General features: G+C 42.8%; 1 protein-coding gene across 1 annotated transcript in view; it reads left to right on the top strand.

Moving 5' to 3' along the window:
- Window positions 1-11,408, top strand: part of LOC115203005 (immunoglobulin superfamily DCC subclass member 3) — a 124,855-nt gene extending 113,447 nt beyond the window's left edge. The window contains exons 8-14 of the mRNA XM_029767254.1: window positions 546-793; window positions 6,877-7,041; window positions 7,493-7,681; window positions 7,862-7,966; window positions 8,268-8,403; window positions 8,544-8,769; window positions 10,198-11,408. Coding sequence (XP_029623114.1) covers window positions 546-793; window positions 6,877-7,041; window positions 7,493-7,681; window positions 7,862-7,966; window positions 8,268-8,403; window positions 8,544-8,769; window positions 10,198-10,377 — 1,249 coding nt within the window. The 3' untranslated portion in view covers window positions 10,378-11,408. The remainder of the gene's footprint in view (window positions 1-545; window positions 794-6,876; window positions 7,042-7,492; window positions 7,682-7,861; window positions 7,967-8,267; window positions 8,404-8,543; window positions 8,770-10,197) is intronic.
- Window positions 11,409-20,785: the final 9,377 nt, after the last annotated feature.

The raw sequence follows: 20,785 nt of genomic DNA, 5'->3' as shown, positions 1-20,785 counted from the left end.
ATTCACATCTACACACACACACACACACACAATCCTACTGTACACAGTGTTTGTTTTTGTTTTGATTGTTGTGTTTATTACCTGTCTTATTACTATGTCACATCCAGCAGGCTCATTCTGTAGTGACAGTGTATCTGCTTAGGATTGAGACAAAGAGGAGGGAACCGGCTAATAGAAATGCCCTACTACTGGTGTACTGTAAATAAGACTTTGATTCAGATGCTACACAGAAGGATTTCAGACAGTATTCTATTGTTTGCTTGACTGCCCGCTGTGAGAGTTTTAAACAAAGCCCTTGTCAGGTTCTGCCGGCTTTGTTTTGCTCAGAAAATGCCACCGCACGCACAATACACTCATCTCCGAAATCAGTAACCATCTGAGAGCTTCCTGTTTGCTTTCTCTGCACTACCCAATACTATCCTAATCCTTCTCGCTGCAAACCAGAGACTCACGTCTTTCCATTGTCTCCTTTCCTCCCTCCTCCTTTATCCCTCTTTCTTCCCTCCACCTCGTCCTCCTCTTCCTCCTTCCTCTTCTTCCTCAAGCACTCTGACCATCTATGGCATCAGTCAGGAGGACGAAGCCATCTACCAGTGCATCGCCGAGAACAGTGCTGGCTCCACCCAGGCCAGTGCCCGTCTCACCGTGCTGTGGGCAGACGGCCTGCCAGGGATGCCCAGTCTGGTGCGGGCCGAGGCCCTCTCACCCAACGCCATCCAGGTGTCCTGGAAGGAGCCTGCCCAGAACACTCAGGAGATCATCGGCTATGTGCTCCACATCCGCAGGACCACAGGTTAGTGGCTAACACCATCTATAACACGCCACTAGAACACAGAATACTGCTCTGCCTCAGATGAACTGGTTCACTACGGGGAGATGTTATCCAGTCATTGTAGTACATGCTCTACCATCTAGCTATCACCTACTTACATGCATTAGCTCTCTACGTGACTTATGTTATTTTACTGAGGTTAATGGGATGGCTGCCCTCAGCGTGTGGTAGAGATGATACAGAACAATAGGGAGTGTGGTATGTACAGTAGGTAGAGTGTTCTGTGTGTTATGGAGCGGTAGGTGGGTGTAGACTGTATGGGGCACCAGGTGGCTGTGCTGGGGAGGGGAGGCTGGCTCCCCCAGGGCTGACTACAGCTTCTCTTCCAGAGTCACCCCTCCTCTAGCTCCTCTTCCCCTGGGCCCTCACTGAGAAAGGAGAAAAAGGAGAAAGCAGAAGGGAAGGAGGGAGCTAAAAGGAGAAGGAGACAGCATGAGAGAGGAGAGAGCAGTAGACAGACAGCAGGAGAGAGGAGAGAGCAGTAGACAGACAGCATGAGAGAGGAGAGAGCAGTAGACAGACAGCATGAGAGAAGAGAGAGCAGTAGACAGACAGCATGAGAGAGGAGAGAGCAGTAGACAGACAGCATGAGAGAGGAGTAGACAGACAGCATGAGAGAGGAGAGAGCAGTAGACAGACAGCATGAGAGAGGAGAGAGCAGTAGACAGACAGCATGAGAGAGGAGTAGACAGACAGCATGAGAGAGGAGAGAGCAGTAGACAGACAGCATGAGAGAGGAGAGAGCAGTAGACAGACAGCAGGAGAGAGGAGAGAGCAGTAGACAGACAGCATGAGAGAGGAGAGAGCAGTAGACAGACAGCATGAGGGAGGAGAGAGCAGTAGACAGACAGCATGAGGGAGGAGAGAGCAGTAGACAGACAGCATGAGAGAGGAGAGAGCAGTAGACAGACAGCATGAGAGAGGAGAGAGCAGTAGACAGACAGCATGAGGGAGGAGAGAGCAGTAGACAGACAGCATGAGGGAGGAGAGAGCAGTAGACAGACAGCAGGAAGAGGAGGGAGAAGAGAGCAGTAGACAGACAGCAGGAGAGAGGCGAGAGCAGTAGACAGACAGCAGGAGAGAGGAGGAAGGAGAGAGCAGTAGACAGACAGCAGGAGAGAGGAGGGAGGAGAGAGCAGTAGACAGACAGCAGGAGAGAGGAGGGAGAAGAGAGCAGTAGACAGACAGCAGGAGAGAGGAGGGAGAAGAGAGCAGTAGACAGACAGCAGGAGAGAGGAGGAAGGAGAGAGCGGTAGACTGACAGCAGGAGGGAGGAGAGAGCAGTAGACAGACAGCAGGAGAGAGGAGGAAGGAGAGAGCGGTAGACAGACAGCAGGAGAGAGGAGGAAGGAGAGAGCAGTAGACAGACAGCAGGAGAGAGGAGGAAGGAGAGAGCAGTAGACAGACAGCAGGAGAGAGGAGGAAGGAGAGAGCAGTAGACAGACAGCAGGAGAGAGGAGGGAGAAGAGAGCAGTAGACAGACAGCGGGAGAGAGGAGGGAGGAGAGAGCAGTAGACAGACAGCAGGAGAGAGGAGGAAGGAGAGAGCAGTAGAAAGACAGCGGGAGAGAGGAGAGAGCAGTAGACAGACAGCAGGAGAGAGGAGGGAGAAGAGAGCAGTAGACAGACAGCAGGAGAGAGGAGGAAGGAGAGAGCAGTAGACAGACAGCAGGAGAGAGGAGGAAGGAGAGAGTAGTAGACAGACAGCAGGAGAGGGGAGGAAGGAGAGAGCAGTAGACAGACAGCAGGAGAGGGGAGGAAGGAGAGAGCAGTAGAAAGACAGCAGGAGAGAGGAGGAAGGAGAGAGCAGTAGACAGACAGCAGGAGAGAGGAGGGAGAAGAGAGCAGTAGACAGACAGCGGGAGAGAGGAGGGAGGAGAGAGCAGTAGACAGACAGCAGGAGAGAGGAGGAAGGAGAGAGCAGTAGAAAGACAGCGGGAGAGAGGAGAGAGCAGTAGACAGACAGCAGGAGAGAGGAGGGAGAAGAGAGCAGTAGACAGACAGCAGGAGAGAGGAGGAAGGAGAGAGCAGTAGACAGACAGCAGGAGAGAGGAGGAAGGAGAGAGTAGTAGACAGACAGCAGGAGGGAGGAGAGAGCAGTAGACAGACAGCAGGAGAGGGGAGGAAGGAGAGAGCAGTAGAAAGACAGCAGGAGAGAGGAGGAAGGAGAGAGCAGTAGACAGACAGCAGGAGAGAGGAGGGAGGACGTACAGTAATTGGACACCTGTTTCTCCAGCCACTCCAGGATGTATGGTCGCTCTGCCATCCCCATCCTTCATGTAGAGGAGCCATAAAAGTGGCTTTTAATTGATAATTGAATGAGACTAAATGTTATGTTGGCATGTCAATGTTTATTTGCTGGGGGGGGGTGGCAATCTCGTGTGTGTGTGTGTGTGTGTGTGTGTGTGTGTGTGTGTGTGTGTGTGTGTGTGTGTGTGTGTGTGTGTGTGTGTGTGTGTGTGCGCAGTGACGGAGTACGTCACCCAGGCACAGCTGCTGCTCTCTCCTCTGTAGTACTATCAGATGTATAATTAAAGGCCCCCGGGGCTAGCCTATAGGAACTGCTTTAATTACCTACCAAAGACAGGCTGCCCCAATGGGCTTAGGGCTAGAGGTAGATAGTGGTTATGGGTGAGTAACTTGACTTACGGGCCATAACGCACTGTAACCCCCTCCCCCTACACCCCCTTTTCTCTTCAAATTTAACAAGCACTCACCTAGAGCCACACCCTGGATTCACACAGCTCTGTTGTTCACAGTCACAGCCCCTATTACCAAATGATGCAATCCTGACAGTAAAAATATATCTAATTGTTTCAACTAATTATTATTAAGTACCTAGTTCCACCGCCTTTTTTTGTTTACTAACATTTTCGGTCCAAGTATTACTGTAGCTCCACCTTGAGAAAATGCAGGCAAAAATTCAGTCAACTTAAAATGATGTGTTTGCTCAAATTGTCTCATTTATTCATTCAACTAAAAAGTATTATTTTTAACCTAAAAAAATGGCTGTTGAACTAGTTACACACAAAGTGAATTTAACATATAAAATTTCCATATTTGACATTGTGCATGTTAATTTATACAGTAATTCATATACAACATGTCCTCACCTGGGATTGAACTCACAACCTCTTGGTTGTCAGTAGTCCAATTCTCCTGCTACACCACCATGTCTTTGTCTATGACTGATTTCACCTTTATTGCTACACTTTGCACTTCAAAGTAAATCTCAGCTCTGTTAAAAGTACTGTATACTCAAGAAAAACTATTTTATATATTATAGTGATTAAGTAGTAATATTAAAACAGAGTAATATGCCAACTACACAGAAAAGCCTAACATTGTAAAATAAGTCAATCAGATCAATGATGAGAGACTAACTGGATTATCTGATAATTGGTGCAGACATGGTGGTGTAGCAGGAAGATTGGAATGCCATGAACCAAGAGGTTGTGAGTTCAAATCCCACATGATGATTAATAATTCATATTCAACTACACATTGTAAGTTTAAAAACACTATGTGTGCAAACCGAACTGCCTTTCTTTAGTTAAGATGCCCAAATAATAATGTATAGCTGAATGAACATATGAGACAAGTTGAGCAAACACATCATTTTACATTTACTGAATTTTTGCCTAAGTTTTCTCAAGTTGGAGCAATGTTTGGGCCAACACATTTTTGTTGTTTAGGTAACACTTGGACCGAAAAGTTGAGTAAATGACTGTGGAAAAAAGCCTGTGTCCATAAAATGTATATAGTATGTATAAGTTGGATGTAGGAGCCTAAGTGTTGTCCATTAGTTTACTCTAATTAGGGGAGGGGTGGTAGGGTTAGGGGGGGGGAAATAATATATATATATACACACACACACACACAGTTGAAGTCGGAAGTTAACATACACTTAGGTTGGAGTCATTAACTCGTTTTTCAACCACTCCAAAAATGTCTTGTTAACAAACTATAGTTTTGGCAAGTCGGTTAGGAAATCTGCATGACGCAGTCATTTTTCCAACAATTGTTTACAGACAGATTATTTTACTTATAATTCACTGTATCACAATTCCAGTGGGTCAGAAGTTTACATACACTAAGTTGACTGTGCCTTTAAACAGCTTGGAAAATTCCAGAAAATTATGTCATGGGAAAATCTAAAAAAATCAGCCAAGACCTCAGAAAAAAAATTGTAGACCTCCACAAGTCTGGTTCACCCTTGGGAGCAATTTCCAAATGCCTGAAGGTACCACGTTCATCTGTACAAACAATAGTATGCAAGTATAAACACCATGGGACCACGCAGCCGTCATACCGCTCAGGAAGGAGATGTGTTCTGTCTCCTAGAGATGAACATACTTTGGTGCGAAAAGTGCAAATCAATCCCAGAACAGCAAAGGACCTTGTGAAGATGCTGGAGGAAACAGGTACAAAAGTATCTATATCCACAGTAAAACGAATCCAATATCGACACAACCTGAAAGGCCGCTCGTCAAGGAAGAAGCCGCTGCTACAAAACCACCATAAAAAAGCCAGACTAGGGTTTGCATCTCTACATGGGGACAAAGATCGTACTTTTTGGAGAAATGTCCTCTGGTCTGATGAAACAAAAATAGAACTGTTTGGCCATAATGACCATTGTTATGTTAGAGGAAAAAGGGAGACGCTTGCAAGCTGAAGAACACCATCCCAACCGTGAAGCACGGGGGTGGCAGCATCATGTTGTGGGGGTGCTTTGCTGCAGGAGGGACTGGTGCACTTCACAAAATAGATGGCATCATGAGGAAAAACAATTATGTGGACATATTGAAGCAACATCTCAAGACATCAGTCAGGAAGTTAAAGCTTGGTCGCAAGTGGGTCTTCCAAATGGACAATGACCCCAAGCATACTTCCAAAGTTGTGGCAAAATGGCTTAAGGACAACAAAGTCAAGGTATTGGAGTGGCCATCACAAGGCCCTGACCTCAATCCTATAGAACATTTGTGGGCAGAACTGAAAAAGCGTGTGCGAGCAAGGAGGCCTACAAAGCTGACTCAGTTACACCAGCTCTGTCAGGAGGAATTGGCCGAAATTCACCCAATTTATTGTGGGAAGCTTGTGGAAGGCTACCCAAAAAGTTTGACCCAAGTTAAACAATTTAAAGGCAATGCTACCAAATACTAATTGAGTGTATGTAAACTTCTGACCCACTGGGAATGTGATGAAAGAAATAAAAGCTGAAATAAATAATTATCTTGTAACGGCTGTTGTAGAGAGGGGACCAAAGCGCAGCGTGTTGATTGCTCATGATGAATATTTATTTTAACTGAAAACACTAAAGAAAAATAACAAAGCGAAAGTGCACAGTTCTGTCAGGTACATAAACTAAACAGAAAACAACTACCCACAAACACAGGTGAAAAAAAAAACCCTACTTAAGTATTGATCTCCAATTAGAGACAATGAGGACCAGCTGCCTCTAACTGGAGATCATCCCCCCAAAAAACAACATAGAAACAGAAAAACTAGAACCTAAACATGGATATACAAAACATAGAAAAACACAAAACACCCCCTGTCACGCCCTGACCTACTCTACCATAGAAAATAACATCTTACTATGGTCAGGACGTGACATCTCTCTACTATTATTCTGACATTTCACATTCTTAAAATAAAGTGGTGATCCTAACTGACTTAAGACAGGGAATTTTGACTAGGATTAAATGTCAGGAATTGTGAAAAACTGAGTTTAAATGTATTTGGCTAAGGTGTATGTAAACTTCTGACATCAACTGTATATATTACAAATATTATGTATAAATATTTAAAATAATATAATATTTTGTTTTATATACTATATATATATATTTACAAAAAATATATACGGGGATTCGAAATGACGCAGATAATTACATTGATGGAAGCCTTAATCTATCTGCAATATTAAAGTTGATCTACCCCCTAAAAACAAATGTGGTGGAACCAGTTTTTTTTTACAGTGTACAAAAAGCAGTTAAATTAAACAATCTCTTTTTCTCTCTATCTTTCTCCCTCCCCCGTCAGACCCTGTGGAGATGGAGTACCAGGAAGCCGTCAGTAAAGTGACTCTACAGCAGGTAGTGGGGGATCTGGAGCCGTCCACCAGCTATACCTTCTATGTGAAGGCCTACACGTCCCGCGGAGCCAGCAAGCCCTCCGAGAGCGCCACCGAGAGCACGCTGGGCGAAGGTGTGCCTTGGGAACGCACACATTTGCACACATACACACACACTTGCACAAACACAAACAGAGCACCCACACACACACAGAGAAGCATATGCAAACAGCACACACACAGACTTACACACACAAACAGGCTTGCACACACACACACACACACACACACACACACACACACACACACACATAAACGCTCACTTAATTGGTGGTAATTACATGGACCAAAAAAGGTTTTTATGAGTTGTTTATTGTAAAGGTTCTGTAAAACACCTTCAGGAGTTTGTAGTACAGTAGCCACATACCTGACTGAGATATACTGAGAAAGTACTAAAGACCTGTTTTATAGACTAAAACATGGTTGACTTAACAAGCCTGACGGCTCGTGTTTAATTTAATATATCATGTGGTTTATTGTTATCTGGATGTTTAGTGGATTCTAACACCACTGTGTGTGTTTCAGTGCCAGCACCCCCGTCACTGTTCATTAAATTGGTGAACAGCAGTGTGGTGCAGGCGGTGTGGGAGTCATCCTCTAAGATGGGCCAACATGAGGGCTTCAGGCTGTACTACAGGAGGGTCCACACCCCCCTCTTCACCGGACCACTCACCTTCACCCGCAACGTCACCCAGTACAACATCACTCAGCTGGGTGAGACAGGGGGACATGGGCTGGGGGTAGGATGATCCATGGAGATGTGTTGAAGGGATTGTTACACAGTCAATGTGTTTAACGTGATTCCTTGAGTGATTGTACATTAGAAGCCAACTCTATTCATATAGCTATGTCTCAACTGCTCTCTCTCTCTCTCGCTGTTCCTCCTCTCCTCAGATCCAACCCTGGTGTATGAGATTAAGGTTCTGGCCTTCAACAAACACGGAGACGGCAACGCCACCATGCGCTTTGTCTCACTGAAGGAGGCTGCGGAGAAATCAGGTGACTTCCTGTTGCCCGCACACAAACACCCACGCAAACCAGGGCTCACACGTCCTGTAATCATTTCAGAGCAGCGTTGAAGAGGCCTCACGCAGGCTGCTGTGTGTGTTTACAGCTCTCCGTTTGACTGGACTACTCCATGCTGCCGCAGTGTTGGTAGTCTGGCTGGCAGCACTAGATTAGGTTGTGGGTGTACTGTATGACAGCTCTGTGCTGTGGGCTTTGTTTCTCTGTGTATGTGTGTCACTGTGCTGCGTGGCATTGCTGTTGTCCTTACAGGGCTGTGTGTGTGTCTCTACAGTGCTGAACACCCCCTGTGACTGTGTGAAAGATGAACAGAGCAAGACCTCTACAACCGGAATCATCATCGGCATCCATATAGGAGTCACCTGCATCGTCTTCTGCATGCTCTTCCTCATGTTCAGCTACAGGGGGAGGTGAGTATTGGTGCAACGACAAGGGGACTGTGTGTGTGTGTGTGTGTGTGTGTGTGTGTGTGTGTGTGTGTGTGGGGGGGGGGGCTTGATCCTGGCAGGGGGCCTGACGGTGGGTTGTTGTGTGAATTGTGTTCCTCCAGGTTGATGACGTGTAAGACAGTGCAGGCCACCCCCCAGGCCGGGCGTAACATTGCCCTGGAGTCGTCCTCTTCCTCCCAGGGGGCCCTGGCCTTAAACGGGGTGAGCAGATCAGGCATGGAAGGGAATGGCAGCGTTGCTGGGAAGAGCAGGGGAGACAGCAACGAGCTGGAGAGACTCTTCTCAGGCCCGTCCCACTGTGGAGACCTAGCTGACAGTTCACGCATGGTGAGTAGAGAGCCTGACACCAAGTAGTCAACTGAAATCAAAGTCATAAGAGTTCAATTTATCCAAGTCTAGAATGATGCAATGGGCTAGATTTACATTAGATTGGCCATTTTCTACAGCCTACACATATAACCCAGGGCATATACAGTTGAAGTCGGAACTTTACATACACCTTAGCCAAATACATTTAAACTCAGTTCTTCACAATTCCTGACTTTTAATCCTAGTAAAAATTCCCTGTCTTAGGTCAGTTAGGATCATCACTTTATTTTAAGAATGTGAAATGTCAGAATAATAGTAGAGAGATTAATTTATTTCATCAGACCAGAGGACATTTCTCCAAAAAGTACAATCTTTGTCCCCATGTGCAGTTGCAAACCGTAGTTTGGCTTTTTTATGGCAGTTTTGGAGCAGTGGCTTCTTCCTTGCTGAGCGGCCTTTCAGGTTATGTCGATATAGGACTCGTTTTACTGTGGATATAGATACTTTTGTACCTGTTTCCTCCAGCATCTTCACAAGGTCGTTGGCTGTTGTTCTGGGATTGATTTGCACTTTTCGCACCAAAGTACGTTCATCTCTAGGAGACAGCACGCGTCTCCTTCCTGAGCGGTATGACAGCTGCGTGGTCCCATGGTGTTTATACTTGCGTACTATAGTTTGTACAGATGAACGTGGTACCTTCAGGCATTTGGAAATTGCTCCCAAGGATGAACCAGACTTGTGGAGGTCTACAATTTTTCTTCTGAGGTCTTGGCTGATTTATTTTGATTTTACCATGATGTCTAGCAAAGAGGCACTGAGTTTGAAGGTAGGCCTTGAAATACATCCACAGGTACACCTCCAATTGACTCAAATTATGTCAATTAGCCTATCAGAAGCTTCTTAAGCCATGACATAATTTTCTGGAATTTTCCAAGCTATTTAAAGGCACAGTCAACTTAGTATATGTAAACTTCTGACCCACTGGAATTGTGATACAGTGAATTATAAGTGAAATAATCTGTCTGTAGACAACTGTTGGAAAAATGACTTGTGTCATACACAAAATAGATGTCCTAACCGACTTGCCAAAACTATAGTTTGTTAACAAGAAATTTGTGGAGTGGTTGAAAAACGAGTTTTAATGACTCCAATCTAAGTGCCTGTAAACTTCCGTATTGAAGCTGGAATCGTTAATTGATGAAACTGCCACGACCGTTAACGATATTACAACAACATAGTTACTGCAAACAGCTAACACAGTTTTTCCCTCTGACATCATTGCACACGCAGTAGAACAGCACAATTTGTACTGCAATTTTTTCCAGCACGACGCTCCTCACCTCGTCAACAAAACAATAACAACGCCAGTGGGCGGACAGCGGCGCTGTTTCCCTACTACTCATTCCATCTTTAACTACATTACTGTGTGTGTGTGTGTGTTTCCAGTTGGATAGATCCCTGGTGTCCTGTGCACTGAACGAGACCCAGTTGTCCACTCTGCCGCTGGATGACTTCAGCCTTGTGGTGGAGGGGGACAGAGAGACGCAGTTCCAGAGGCCTCCAGCAGAGGGCCGGGGGGCCAGTGACTGGGCTGTGGCCGGGGTCACCCAGCAGGACCAGACCTGATAGAAGCATGAAGGTCACAGTGTCACCTCAGACTCGTATCACACTCAGGTCGACCGAAGTATTTCTTTTCATATTAGTTTTTCTTTGTGCAAAGAATTGTATTATTGGTAAGTTAAATAAGTCGCCTCTGGAAAAGTTATAGGGTCTTGGACTCGTTCTTGGAGGTCTCCCCGGCCGAGGTTTTTGGTGCTCTTTTGTGATGGACAGCTAGGTTTTAGCTTTGGCAGGTGATTTAAGTGTTCTTGTTTTTTTTGTACATCCTTCATTTTCTGGTTGCCGGCAGCACACAGAATAGATGCCCAGAATGTCTTTGTTATACACTCATCATTTTATCTCAGAGTCGAATATGTTTTTATTTCTCTACTATCTCACAAAATGGTTATAAGTTATTGGTCTTATTTCTACTTTTTCTTTCAATGTCAAAGACTGCTGCCTACTCTTAGCCTAGCAAGGATTCCACAAATGCATCCAACGAAGACTAAGGCCTTCTTCCAGTGATTTCATATATTCTCTGTCTCAGGACGTTTATTTTCAGTGATATCAGTGGTTTTTTATTAGTTCTCGGCCTTCATACAGGTTCTTAACTTGGCTATGTGAACCTTAGGATTCAACAAAAACCTACCTCAGCCGGAATGAATGTGACGTGGGAAACCTTTTGGATCCGTCTTTTCCCCTTGTGTTCAGTTACTTTTACATGTAGAGCGATCGGTTCGAAAAACACGAGAACAGGTGCCACGCTACCTCAGATGTCAAGAACCGCCGCTCTCCTGCTTGTCGAAGCGGGAAAAAAAGAAGAGAAAAAAAATCTAAACGGAAAGCACTTCAAAACGCTGAAGTCCACGTTCTACCTCAAGATAACAATGTTGTAGTTGTTCTTTCTTTCATAATGAAACATGTACTTCTGTTGTGAGAGCTCCTGGCTTCCCTCCGTCGATGAATTGCTGTTTGTGGATATGTCAGTAACCTCATGCAAGTTGACAGATGATATTGTTGTATGTATTCTACTTGTAAAGACATTTTTCATAGTTTTCCATCGTGTTTGCGTGAGATATTTTGTCTTTGCTTTGTTTGAATCTTAGTTGCTTCTGTTGATTGAAAAGACTGTTAGAGATGCACTGCACTGCCACTAATAATTTCAGGACAATTTTACTGCTATGTGAGAACTGCTGCAGATATTCCATTGGGCAGGTGAGGTTTTAGTTACATTTACACTTGATTGAGACATACATCATATGTGTATTTATGAATGATTGCAGGATGGAAGTGCGTGTGTGTGTGTGTGTGTGTGTGTGTGCGTGTGTGTGTGTGTGTGTGTGTGTGTGTGAGTGTGTGTGTGTGTGTGTGTGTTTGCGTGCGTGCGTGACAGCGAGTGAAAGACTGTACATATGGTATATGTGATGTATTAAGAAAAATAAGCACAAATGTATCAAAATGTCATTGTAGGCGTTGACAACCACAAATGTTAATGTATCTGATATGATCCCCGGTAATTGGCTCTTCAATTGGCAATAGTGTTGTTCTGATCTGATTTTTGGGCTCTGCCTGTCACTCACTCCAAGCTGTGGCACAGTGCACTCCTTTGTTATAGTTCATCAAATCAATTCAAATCAATTCCCTTCTGTCGTAAAGGAATAGCCCAGACTTATCGAGCCTGTCCATCCCAGATCCCTCACTCCATCCCTCCTCCACACGGACAAATGAAAGTGCTTCAGGAAAACCTTTTATTACACTGCTGCATATAAATCCAGAGGGAGATGGTTTAACAGGTGGACCACAGGTATTAACTCACAGGTCTGAGTTCAGTTTGCTCATGCTGTCATCTTCCTGAGCAAACACACAGTCAACAGGATGTTATTAGAGTTGGATCTGATCCAGGGTCAGATCTGGGAGTACCACCACCACTGCTCCACCTGTTCCTCCAGAACCATGCTCTCTGGAGCTGGAGCTTCCCTGTGGCAGAGCCAACCTGAGCCAGGCCAGGTAGCCTGGGTTAGGGCCGCTGTTGGACGGACCCCTTGTCTTCTCTCTGGCTCTCTCTACTGTAGAGATAGATCACATTTCAACTCTATGCTCTCTACTGTGTCTCAGTCACGTAATGGCCTAAAGCAGTATTACTCTGGTAACCTACCTCAACCCCGACACAACAGTCCTGCTCTCAGGTTGCTCCCTCTCACACTCTCAAGGAAACGTCTATATGTGCATAAATATACACCACACACACACACACGTAATGACACACACACACTCCTAGGGAAGGGAGGATGTCTTCAGGGCCTTGTGGTAGTGCAGTTGTGTGACAGAAAAACAATTGTTTTTGTCTTTATGCTTAGCTTTTGTGGATGTGAATGTATCACAATTGTTTTTATTACATTTTTGTTGTATTAGAAGCTTTTACGTTTTTGTTTTTCCACTCAGCCTTGAAGGTCTTTGAACATGTGTCTGTTATGGACTAATAAACGAGGACATTAAGCACTCAATACAAACTGTAGTATGGCTACTCAGTATAAACTGTAGTATGGCTACTCACTACAAACTGTAGTACAGCTACTCACTACAAACTTTAGTATGGCTACTCAGTATAAACTGTAGTATGGCTACTCACTACAAACTGAAGTACGGCTACTCAGTATAAACTGTAGTATGGCTACTCAGTATAAACTGTAGTATGGCTACTCACTACAAACTGTAGTATGGCTACTCAGTATAAACTGTAGTATAGCTACTCACTACAAACTGTAGTATGGCTACTCACTACAAACTGTAGTACAGCTACTCACTACAAACTGTAGTATGGCTACTCACTGCAAACTGTATTACAGCTACTCACTACAAACTGTAGTATGGCTACTCACTACAAACTGTAGTATGGCTACTCACTACAAACTGTAGAATGGCTACTCACTACAAACTGTAGTACGGCTACTCACTACAAACTGTAGTATGGCTACTCACTACAAACTGTAGTATGGCTACTCAGTATAAACTGTAGTATGGCTACTCACTACAAACTGTAGTATGGCTACTCAGTATAAACTGTAGTATGGCTACTCACTACAAACTGTAGTATAGCTACTGTAGTACAGCTACTCACTACAAACTGTAGTACGGCTACTAAGTTTAAACTGTAGTATAGCTACTCACTACAAACTGTAGTACGGCTACTAAGTTTAAACTGTAGTATGGCTACTCACTACAAACTGAAGTACGGCTACTCACTACAAACTGTAGTACGGATACTCAGTATAAACTGTAGTATGGCTACTCACTACAAACTGTAGTACGGCTACTAAGTTTAAACTGTAGTATAGCTACTCACTACAAACTGTAGTACGGCTACTAAGTTTAAACTGTAGTATGGCTACTCAGTTTAAACTGTAGTATGGCTACTCACTACAAACTGTAGTATGGCTACTCACTACAAACTGTAGTATGGCTACTCACTACAAACTGTAGTATGGCTACTCACTACAAACTGTAGTACGGCTACTCACTACAAACTGTAGTATGGCTACTCACTACAAACTGTAGTATGGCTACTCACTACAAACTGTAGTATGGCTACTCACTACAAACTGTAGTATGGCTACTCAGTATAAACTGTAGTATGGCTACTCACTACAAACTGTAGTATGGCTACTCAGTATAAACTGTAGTATAGCTACTCAGTATAAACTGTAGTATGGCTACTCACTACAAACTGTAGTATAGCTACTCAGTATAAACTGTAGTATAGCTACTCAGTATAAACTGTAGTATGGCTACTCACTACAAACTGTAGTATAGCTACTCAGTATAAACTGTAGTATGGCTACTCACTACAAACTGTAGTATGGCTACTCACTACAAACTGTAGTATGGCTACTCAGTATAAACTGTAGTATGGCTACTCAGTATAAACTGTAGTATGGCTACTCACTACAAACTGTAGTATGGCTACTCAGTATAAACTGTAGTATAGCTACTCACTACAAACTGTAGTATGGCTACTCACTACAAACTGTAGTACAGCTACTCACTACAAACTGTAGTATGGCTACTCACTACAAACTGTATTACAGCTACTCACTACAAACTGTAGTATGGCTACTCACTACAAACTGTAGTATGGCTACTCACTACAAACTGTAGAATGGCTACTCACTACAAACTGTAGTACGGCTACTCACTACAAACTGTAGTATGGCTACTCACTACAAACTGTAGTATGGCTACTCAGTATAAACTGTAGTATGGCTACTCACTACAAACTGTAGTATGGCTACTCAGTATAAACTGTAGTATGGCTACTCACTACAAACTGTAGTATAGCTACTGTAGTACAGCTACTCACTACAAACTGTAGTACGGCTACTAAGTTTAAACTGTAGTATAGCTACTCACTACAAACTGTAGTACGGCTACTAAGTTTAAACTGTAGTATGGCTACTCACTACAAACTGAAGTACGGCTACTCACTACAAACTGTAGTACGGATACTCAGTATAAACTGTAGTACGGCTACTCACTACAAACTGTAGTACGGCTACTAAGTTTAAACTGTAGTATAGCTACTCACTACAAACTGTAGTACGGCTACTAAGTTTAAACTGTAGTATGGCTACTCAGTTTAAACTGTAGTATGGCTACTCACTACAAACTGTAGTATGGCTACTCACTACAAACTGTAGTATGGCTACTCACTACAAACTGTAGTATGGCTACTCACTACAAACTGTAGTACGGCTACTCACTACAAACTGTAGTATGGCTACTCACTACAAACTGTAGTATGGCTACTCACTACAAACTGTAGTATGGCTACTCACTACAAACTGTAGTATGGCTACTCAGTATAAACTGTAGTATGGCTACTCACTACAAACTGTAGTATGGCTACTCAGTATAAACTGTAGTATAGCTACTCAGTATAAACTGTAGTATGGCTACTCACTACAAACTGTAGTATAGCTACTCAGTATAAACTGTAGTATAGCTACTCAGTATAAACTGTAGTATGGCTACTCACTACAAACTGTAGTATAGCTACTCAGTATAAACTGTAGTATGGCTACTCACTACAAACTGTAGTATGGCTACTCACTACAAACTGTAGTATAGCTACTCAGTATAAACTGTAGTATAGCTACTCAGTATAAACTGTAGTATGGCTACTCACTACAAACTGTAGTATAGCTACTCAGTATAAACTGTAGTATAGCTACTCACTACAAACTGTAGTATGGCTACTCACTACAAACTGTAGTATAGCTACTCAGTATAAACTGTAGTATAGCTACTCAGTATAAACTGTAGTATGGCTACTCACTACAAACTGTAGTATAGCTACTCAGTATAAACTGTAGTATAGCTACTCACTACAAACTGTAGTATGGCTACTCACTACAAACTGTAGTACAGCTACTCAGTATAAACTGTAGTATAGCTACTCAGTATAAACTGTAGTATGGCTACTCACTACAAACTGTAGTATAGCTACTCAGTATAAACTGTAGTATGGCTACTCACTACAAACTGTAGTATAGCTACTCAGTATAAACTGTAGTATGGCTACTCACTACAAACTGTAGTATAGCTACTCAGTATAAACTGTAGTATGGCTACTACTCTTTTACTCCCAGAACCCTCCTCACAGATGATGTGCAGCAACAGGTGTTTGTAAGTAAGGATTATGAACAGTCACCAGTTCTCACCCCTGATTTATTGCAAGGGATTTCTGCAATTATCATCCTCAAATTGTGTTAATAAATGGAGTAACTGCATTAGATATTAAATACTGTACCCTTCATATACAACATCGCCTATAAAGAAAGGCACACATATTTCTACCTTCCTTGACTGCAGTAATCAATTGAATTGTAGTAATTTGTTGGTCCTATATATTTGAGTTAGATCGTATAGAGCAGCCAGTGCTCTCATGCCTTTGTAGTCGGCTGATTAGAGGAAGTGAGGTGTGTCCAGCGCTTGGTCCATTCTAGATTTGATATGGTAACCACACTAGCCTGAAACGGACTGGTTAAATAAATGGGATATCTGTGTTAAAGCCGGGCTGTAGAACTGTGTTTCTATTAGACTATCTATTGTACAGTTATAATGCACATTACATTCCAGAGAGATGTGTCGGTGTGTTCCTCCAGCAGAGGGTTTTTATTGTACGATGCAGTAGAAGTCGTTGTTGTTAATGCTTGCATTGTTGCTGGAAACGAGGAACCAGAAGTCATCTGCAGTAAGTCTGTACCTTATGTTTGTTTGTTTCTTCACCGTGCATTTCTTTCATTGTCTCGCGTGTATTCATTTCTTGTATTTTTATTGTACATGATGGTATATTTAAATTACAAGTCTTAGTAAACAATAATGATAGTTGTCAAACTAGCAGAAAGAAATGCCTCAATGTTACACATGTGTATTTATGAACTGTTGATGTAATATTCTCTCTAGTGCTTCTTTAATAACGTAAAAGATGTTTGTGAGGAGGGGTCTCTCCAGAGAAACCAGAGGTACTTTTTCTTAGTAATTTATGGTTCATTTCCGATGCTGGAAATTGCCCACATCTCATCCCTGATTTGACAGGTTTTAGTGCCATACAGTGCACAACTTATTTACCCTTCACCCAGAATGCCGAGCTGTAAATTGAGGCATCATGTTTACATGATTGATATGATCATGATTCTCCCAGTGCTTTACACTCCTATAGATCAATGTTAAGAGCTGCCCTCTGTGATCAACCACTGAAGCTGCTCTAGTCTATTCTGACTTATTACCACTCCATTGGCTGGTGAGATGAGATTCTCCCGCTATCTATTCTCAGCCCTGCTTCTTCCTCTCGTGAGATTCCCATCCGCTGAGTTTGTTTCTCTGGGACAAAGAGAGAGTGGGCTGACTGTGCTCAGGGAACGTCTATCTAATCCTTATGTTGTATTTGTCACAGCGGAACATGGGACTGGGCGCTCCACTATGAGAATCCATGTTTTTTAGTACAATCTTCCTCTCACAGTGCTCTGACTGTGCCCTATTCAACCAGTTTAGGGGGAGGGATTGCCTTTTTTGTTTATCGACTAGGCAAATAATCAAGGAGATAATCTCTCCACTTTCACACATACTGAGCAGATAATGGTAATCCTCCATGCATGAAGATGTGTAGCCTCAGTGAGCAACATATATAGGGATTCATGAATGAAGTTCACAACTGCTCTTCTTAGTACGGTTTTGTCTCCTTTTGTCTCTCTTCCTTGCCCCTCTCTGTAATGCCACCTCTCCCTACACACACACACATACACACACCAGCGACACACACACACACAACTTTGTAAAGAAAGGAGTGTTTGTCAGAATTACCCCAGTGCCCCAGCTCTCCCCAGAGAGAATCAGGGGAGAGGCATTAGCTGGTTTATCTCTGGCAACACAAGCCTATTGAGAACTGGAGAGTAAACACATCAAACCGGGAATCTGTAAAACAAACATTTTTTTCTGTGTGGCAATATTGTTACCATTTCAGCTTTTTAAGCCTCTTCATGAAAGGGATTAAATGTTCAACTGTTTTCTCTGTTCTCTACCCCAGCCGTGGAAGGCAAGGGAAAACTCTGAAACTACTGCTAGCCATGTTATTTTCCAGTTTTTGATTTTCTTTCTATTTTTGTAGATCCTATTCATGCTAATTAGGACTCCTTACAAGTTAGGAATTCTCTTAACTGGCAGTTGCTGACCAGTGGCCACAAAGGAAATAGTCTCTACCAAGACTAATATAGACACTTGCACAATCTTGTAGAAGTGATTGTTTGAATTTTAGGTCATGTTACTGTAGGAGTAGGTTCTCACGGTATGCCATACTGGCCTGATATCTTAAAACAAAGAAGGTAACCCTCCCCCCTAACTGGTTTGGGCATGAGTTAGTATCTTAGTAAGATTTGTTACAACACGTCCATGAAATATGGTGTGGTGTTGAAGTTACATGAGATACAACTCCAAGTCTGTCCATGTATTCCACGTTTGTGTTCATATTGTAGAAACAGGAGAAAGCTAGCTACATATTGTGGGAGCTTAGCGAAAACGATTACAGTAATATCTCATTGTTGACATGTTTTGAAGCTACAATGGGTGTGACCAACAAACAAGGACTGTTGAGGGATTGGCCTTTGTCATGCTGTAACAGTGCACAGTTCAGATGTATAGATCTGTTCATATCTGTCGTATTGATCACTGTGGCACCAAATGACTATACTTTTGATTGTAAATTGATTGCATTTCTGATGCTATTATCTCTGATATTCTCCCAAGAACTCAATGACTGTACATGGCAGATAATGCTGATTTGAAGATTTTCTAATCATTTGAATTCTTGTCATTTAATGGTGAATTAATGGAATTGTAACTTAAAGCATGTTTGAGATCAATAGTATATTTGTACCTCTGTCGAGAAACACGTTAAATCCAATGTATTTAAGCATGGCTACAGAGAAAAATTGTTTTTTTTAAACCATGTCTTTCTCAGCTATTCGCAAATGTGCTGTTTTAGCAGATTGCTAAAGTGTTAGTTTATCATTATTGGATTTGTGATGGTGACACTGTGACATTTAGCCATTGGAATAGGGCAAGTATTGTCATCTCAACATGATGCTATTGATGTTTCTCTTCCACAGCATTGGTCTACATATTTGATAGTGTGTATTTGCTAAAACTGTTTCTACTCAGAAAGACATTGCTATATATAATCTTGACTGCTTGTTTGATCATCTTCATATCGTCTTACCTGTAATTATAGCTCACTTTGTCTCTGTTTGATCCCTTTCCACCACTAAGAGATGTAATTGATTCACAGTCAAACCGTAAAATCGAGTTCATGATCATTAAACAGTGGAGACGATAAAGCATGAACCTTTCCGTACAAACGTTTATTAACATGTTTTCATGTTAAAGCTGTGCTTAGAGAAGCGTGTGTTTTATGGAAATACACACAAAGTATGCACAGCTGTAGCGCTGTAATCTACAGTACAGACCTGCTGTTATTACGGCATCAGCAGGGATACGAGAGCTGCTTGTATCTACAGGAAAACTTGTGCCAACTTATTGTAGCTACAGTTGAGCTTACACAGGTGGTATTACTGTCATATTTGATCTCCTTTTACCCAGTTTGGTTGGCAATACTGACTGTATCCCTCCTCACTTCCTCACAAACCTGTGGCATTCTCTCCAGAGTCTCTGTCACCTGCTGTAGAAGCCACCAGGCATCGCACATCGCACAGGGCAAGGGGAAAAGGCTTTCCAATGCAGTTACTATACGTACGACTGTCAAAGTCATTGTTGCTACTGCTACTAACATGACATTGGGTTATTGTATAGCCGCAAAGGTGCTAACCTAAACCAAATGTCAAATACAGTGCCCAGACAGTTTCTATAGCCTCACTGTACTTTTAATGGGGGGAAAGGCACCTCGGTTTTTAGTGCTTGTGTTGGGTTTGATATAGGGACAGAGCTGGTGTGATGAGAATAGCCAGGCTATGGAGAAGGAACTAAGAGAGCACAAACCTGTACAGTATAGTATAATCAGCTGCATATTGTCTGTGGGGAGCTGTTCAATCACATCTGTCTGTCTGTCTGTCTATATGTCTGTCTATATGTCTGCTGAGGTCAGTGCCTCTGCCTGCTCAAGTGTCCCACAATCAAATTCAGGTCAAAATGAAATCTTTCCCATCAGGGATCATTGTCCACAAATGTGTGTTCTCTATGATACAGTATCTGTAGTTGGTCGTGATGGTTGGTCGTGATTCACATGTGTATACATATGTATAATACTGTATGTATGTGTATATGTGTATAAAGACAGACTAGATCTTTTTTAGTGGTTTGTATTGTTTTAGAAGTTATTGTGCCACGCTGATTAAAGGCAAAAGACGACAACAACGACGGTAATAAACTAGCTCTAGTAATTAAAATGACAGGTGTGAAGTGTTCTTACTCTGCGTGTGGATGTGTGTGCGCCTGGCGCGTGGTGTCTCACGTATTATAATTAAGAAATGACGGCCTTCATCAAAAGCACATCCACGCTCTTGACACATCAGGTTAAATAAGGCATAGCAGAAAATGGAAACACAGGGTTAACTCTACAGTAGCCTTACAGTACATTGAAGCTGCATCCTACAATGCCTCACATTCTACCATTCATGGTACTGATTTATAATACACTCATGAGTACACTCATTACTGTATGCGGGTTTCTAATCACTGCCAATCCAAGATAGTCAGGCTTTAAGAAAGACTAGGAATCTAAATCAAACTCTCGCTGCATCTCGCTTATTTGGGCTGTGAATTATATTCTGAAGCCTGTTTCCATACTAGTTTTATCATCCAGTTCACTTGCTTAAATGTAAATCCTGGAGAGAAAACCAGCACCAAAACCTCTCTATCTAATTCAACA

Source organism: Salmo trutta, chromosome 12, assembly GCF_901001165.1.
Source record: "Salmo trutta chromosome 12, fSalTru1.1, whole genome shotgun sequence".
Lineage (NCBI taxonomy): Eukaryota > Metazoa > Chordata > Actinopteri > Salmoniformes > Salmonidae > Salmo > Salmo trutta.
This window is presented reverse-complemented; position numbering and strand designations above follow the sequence as displayed.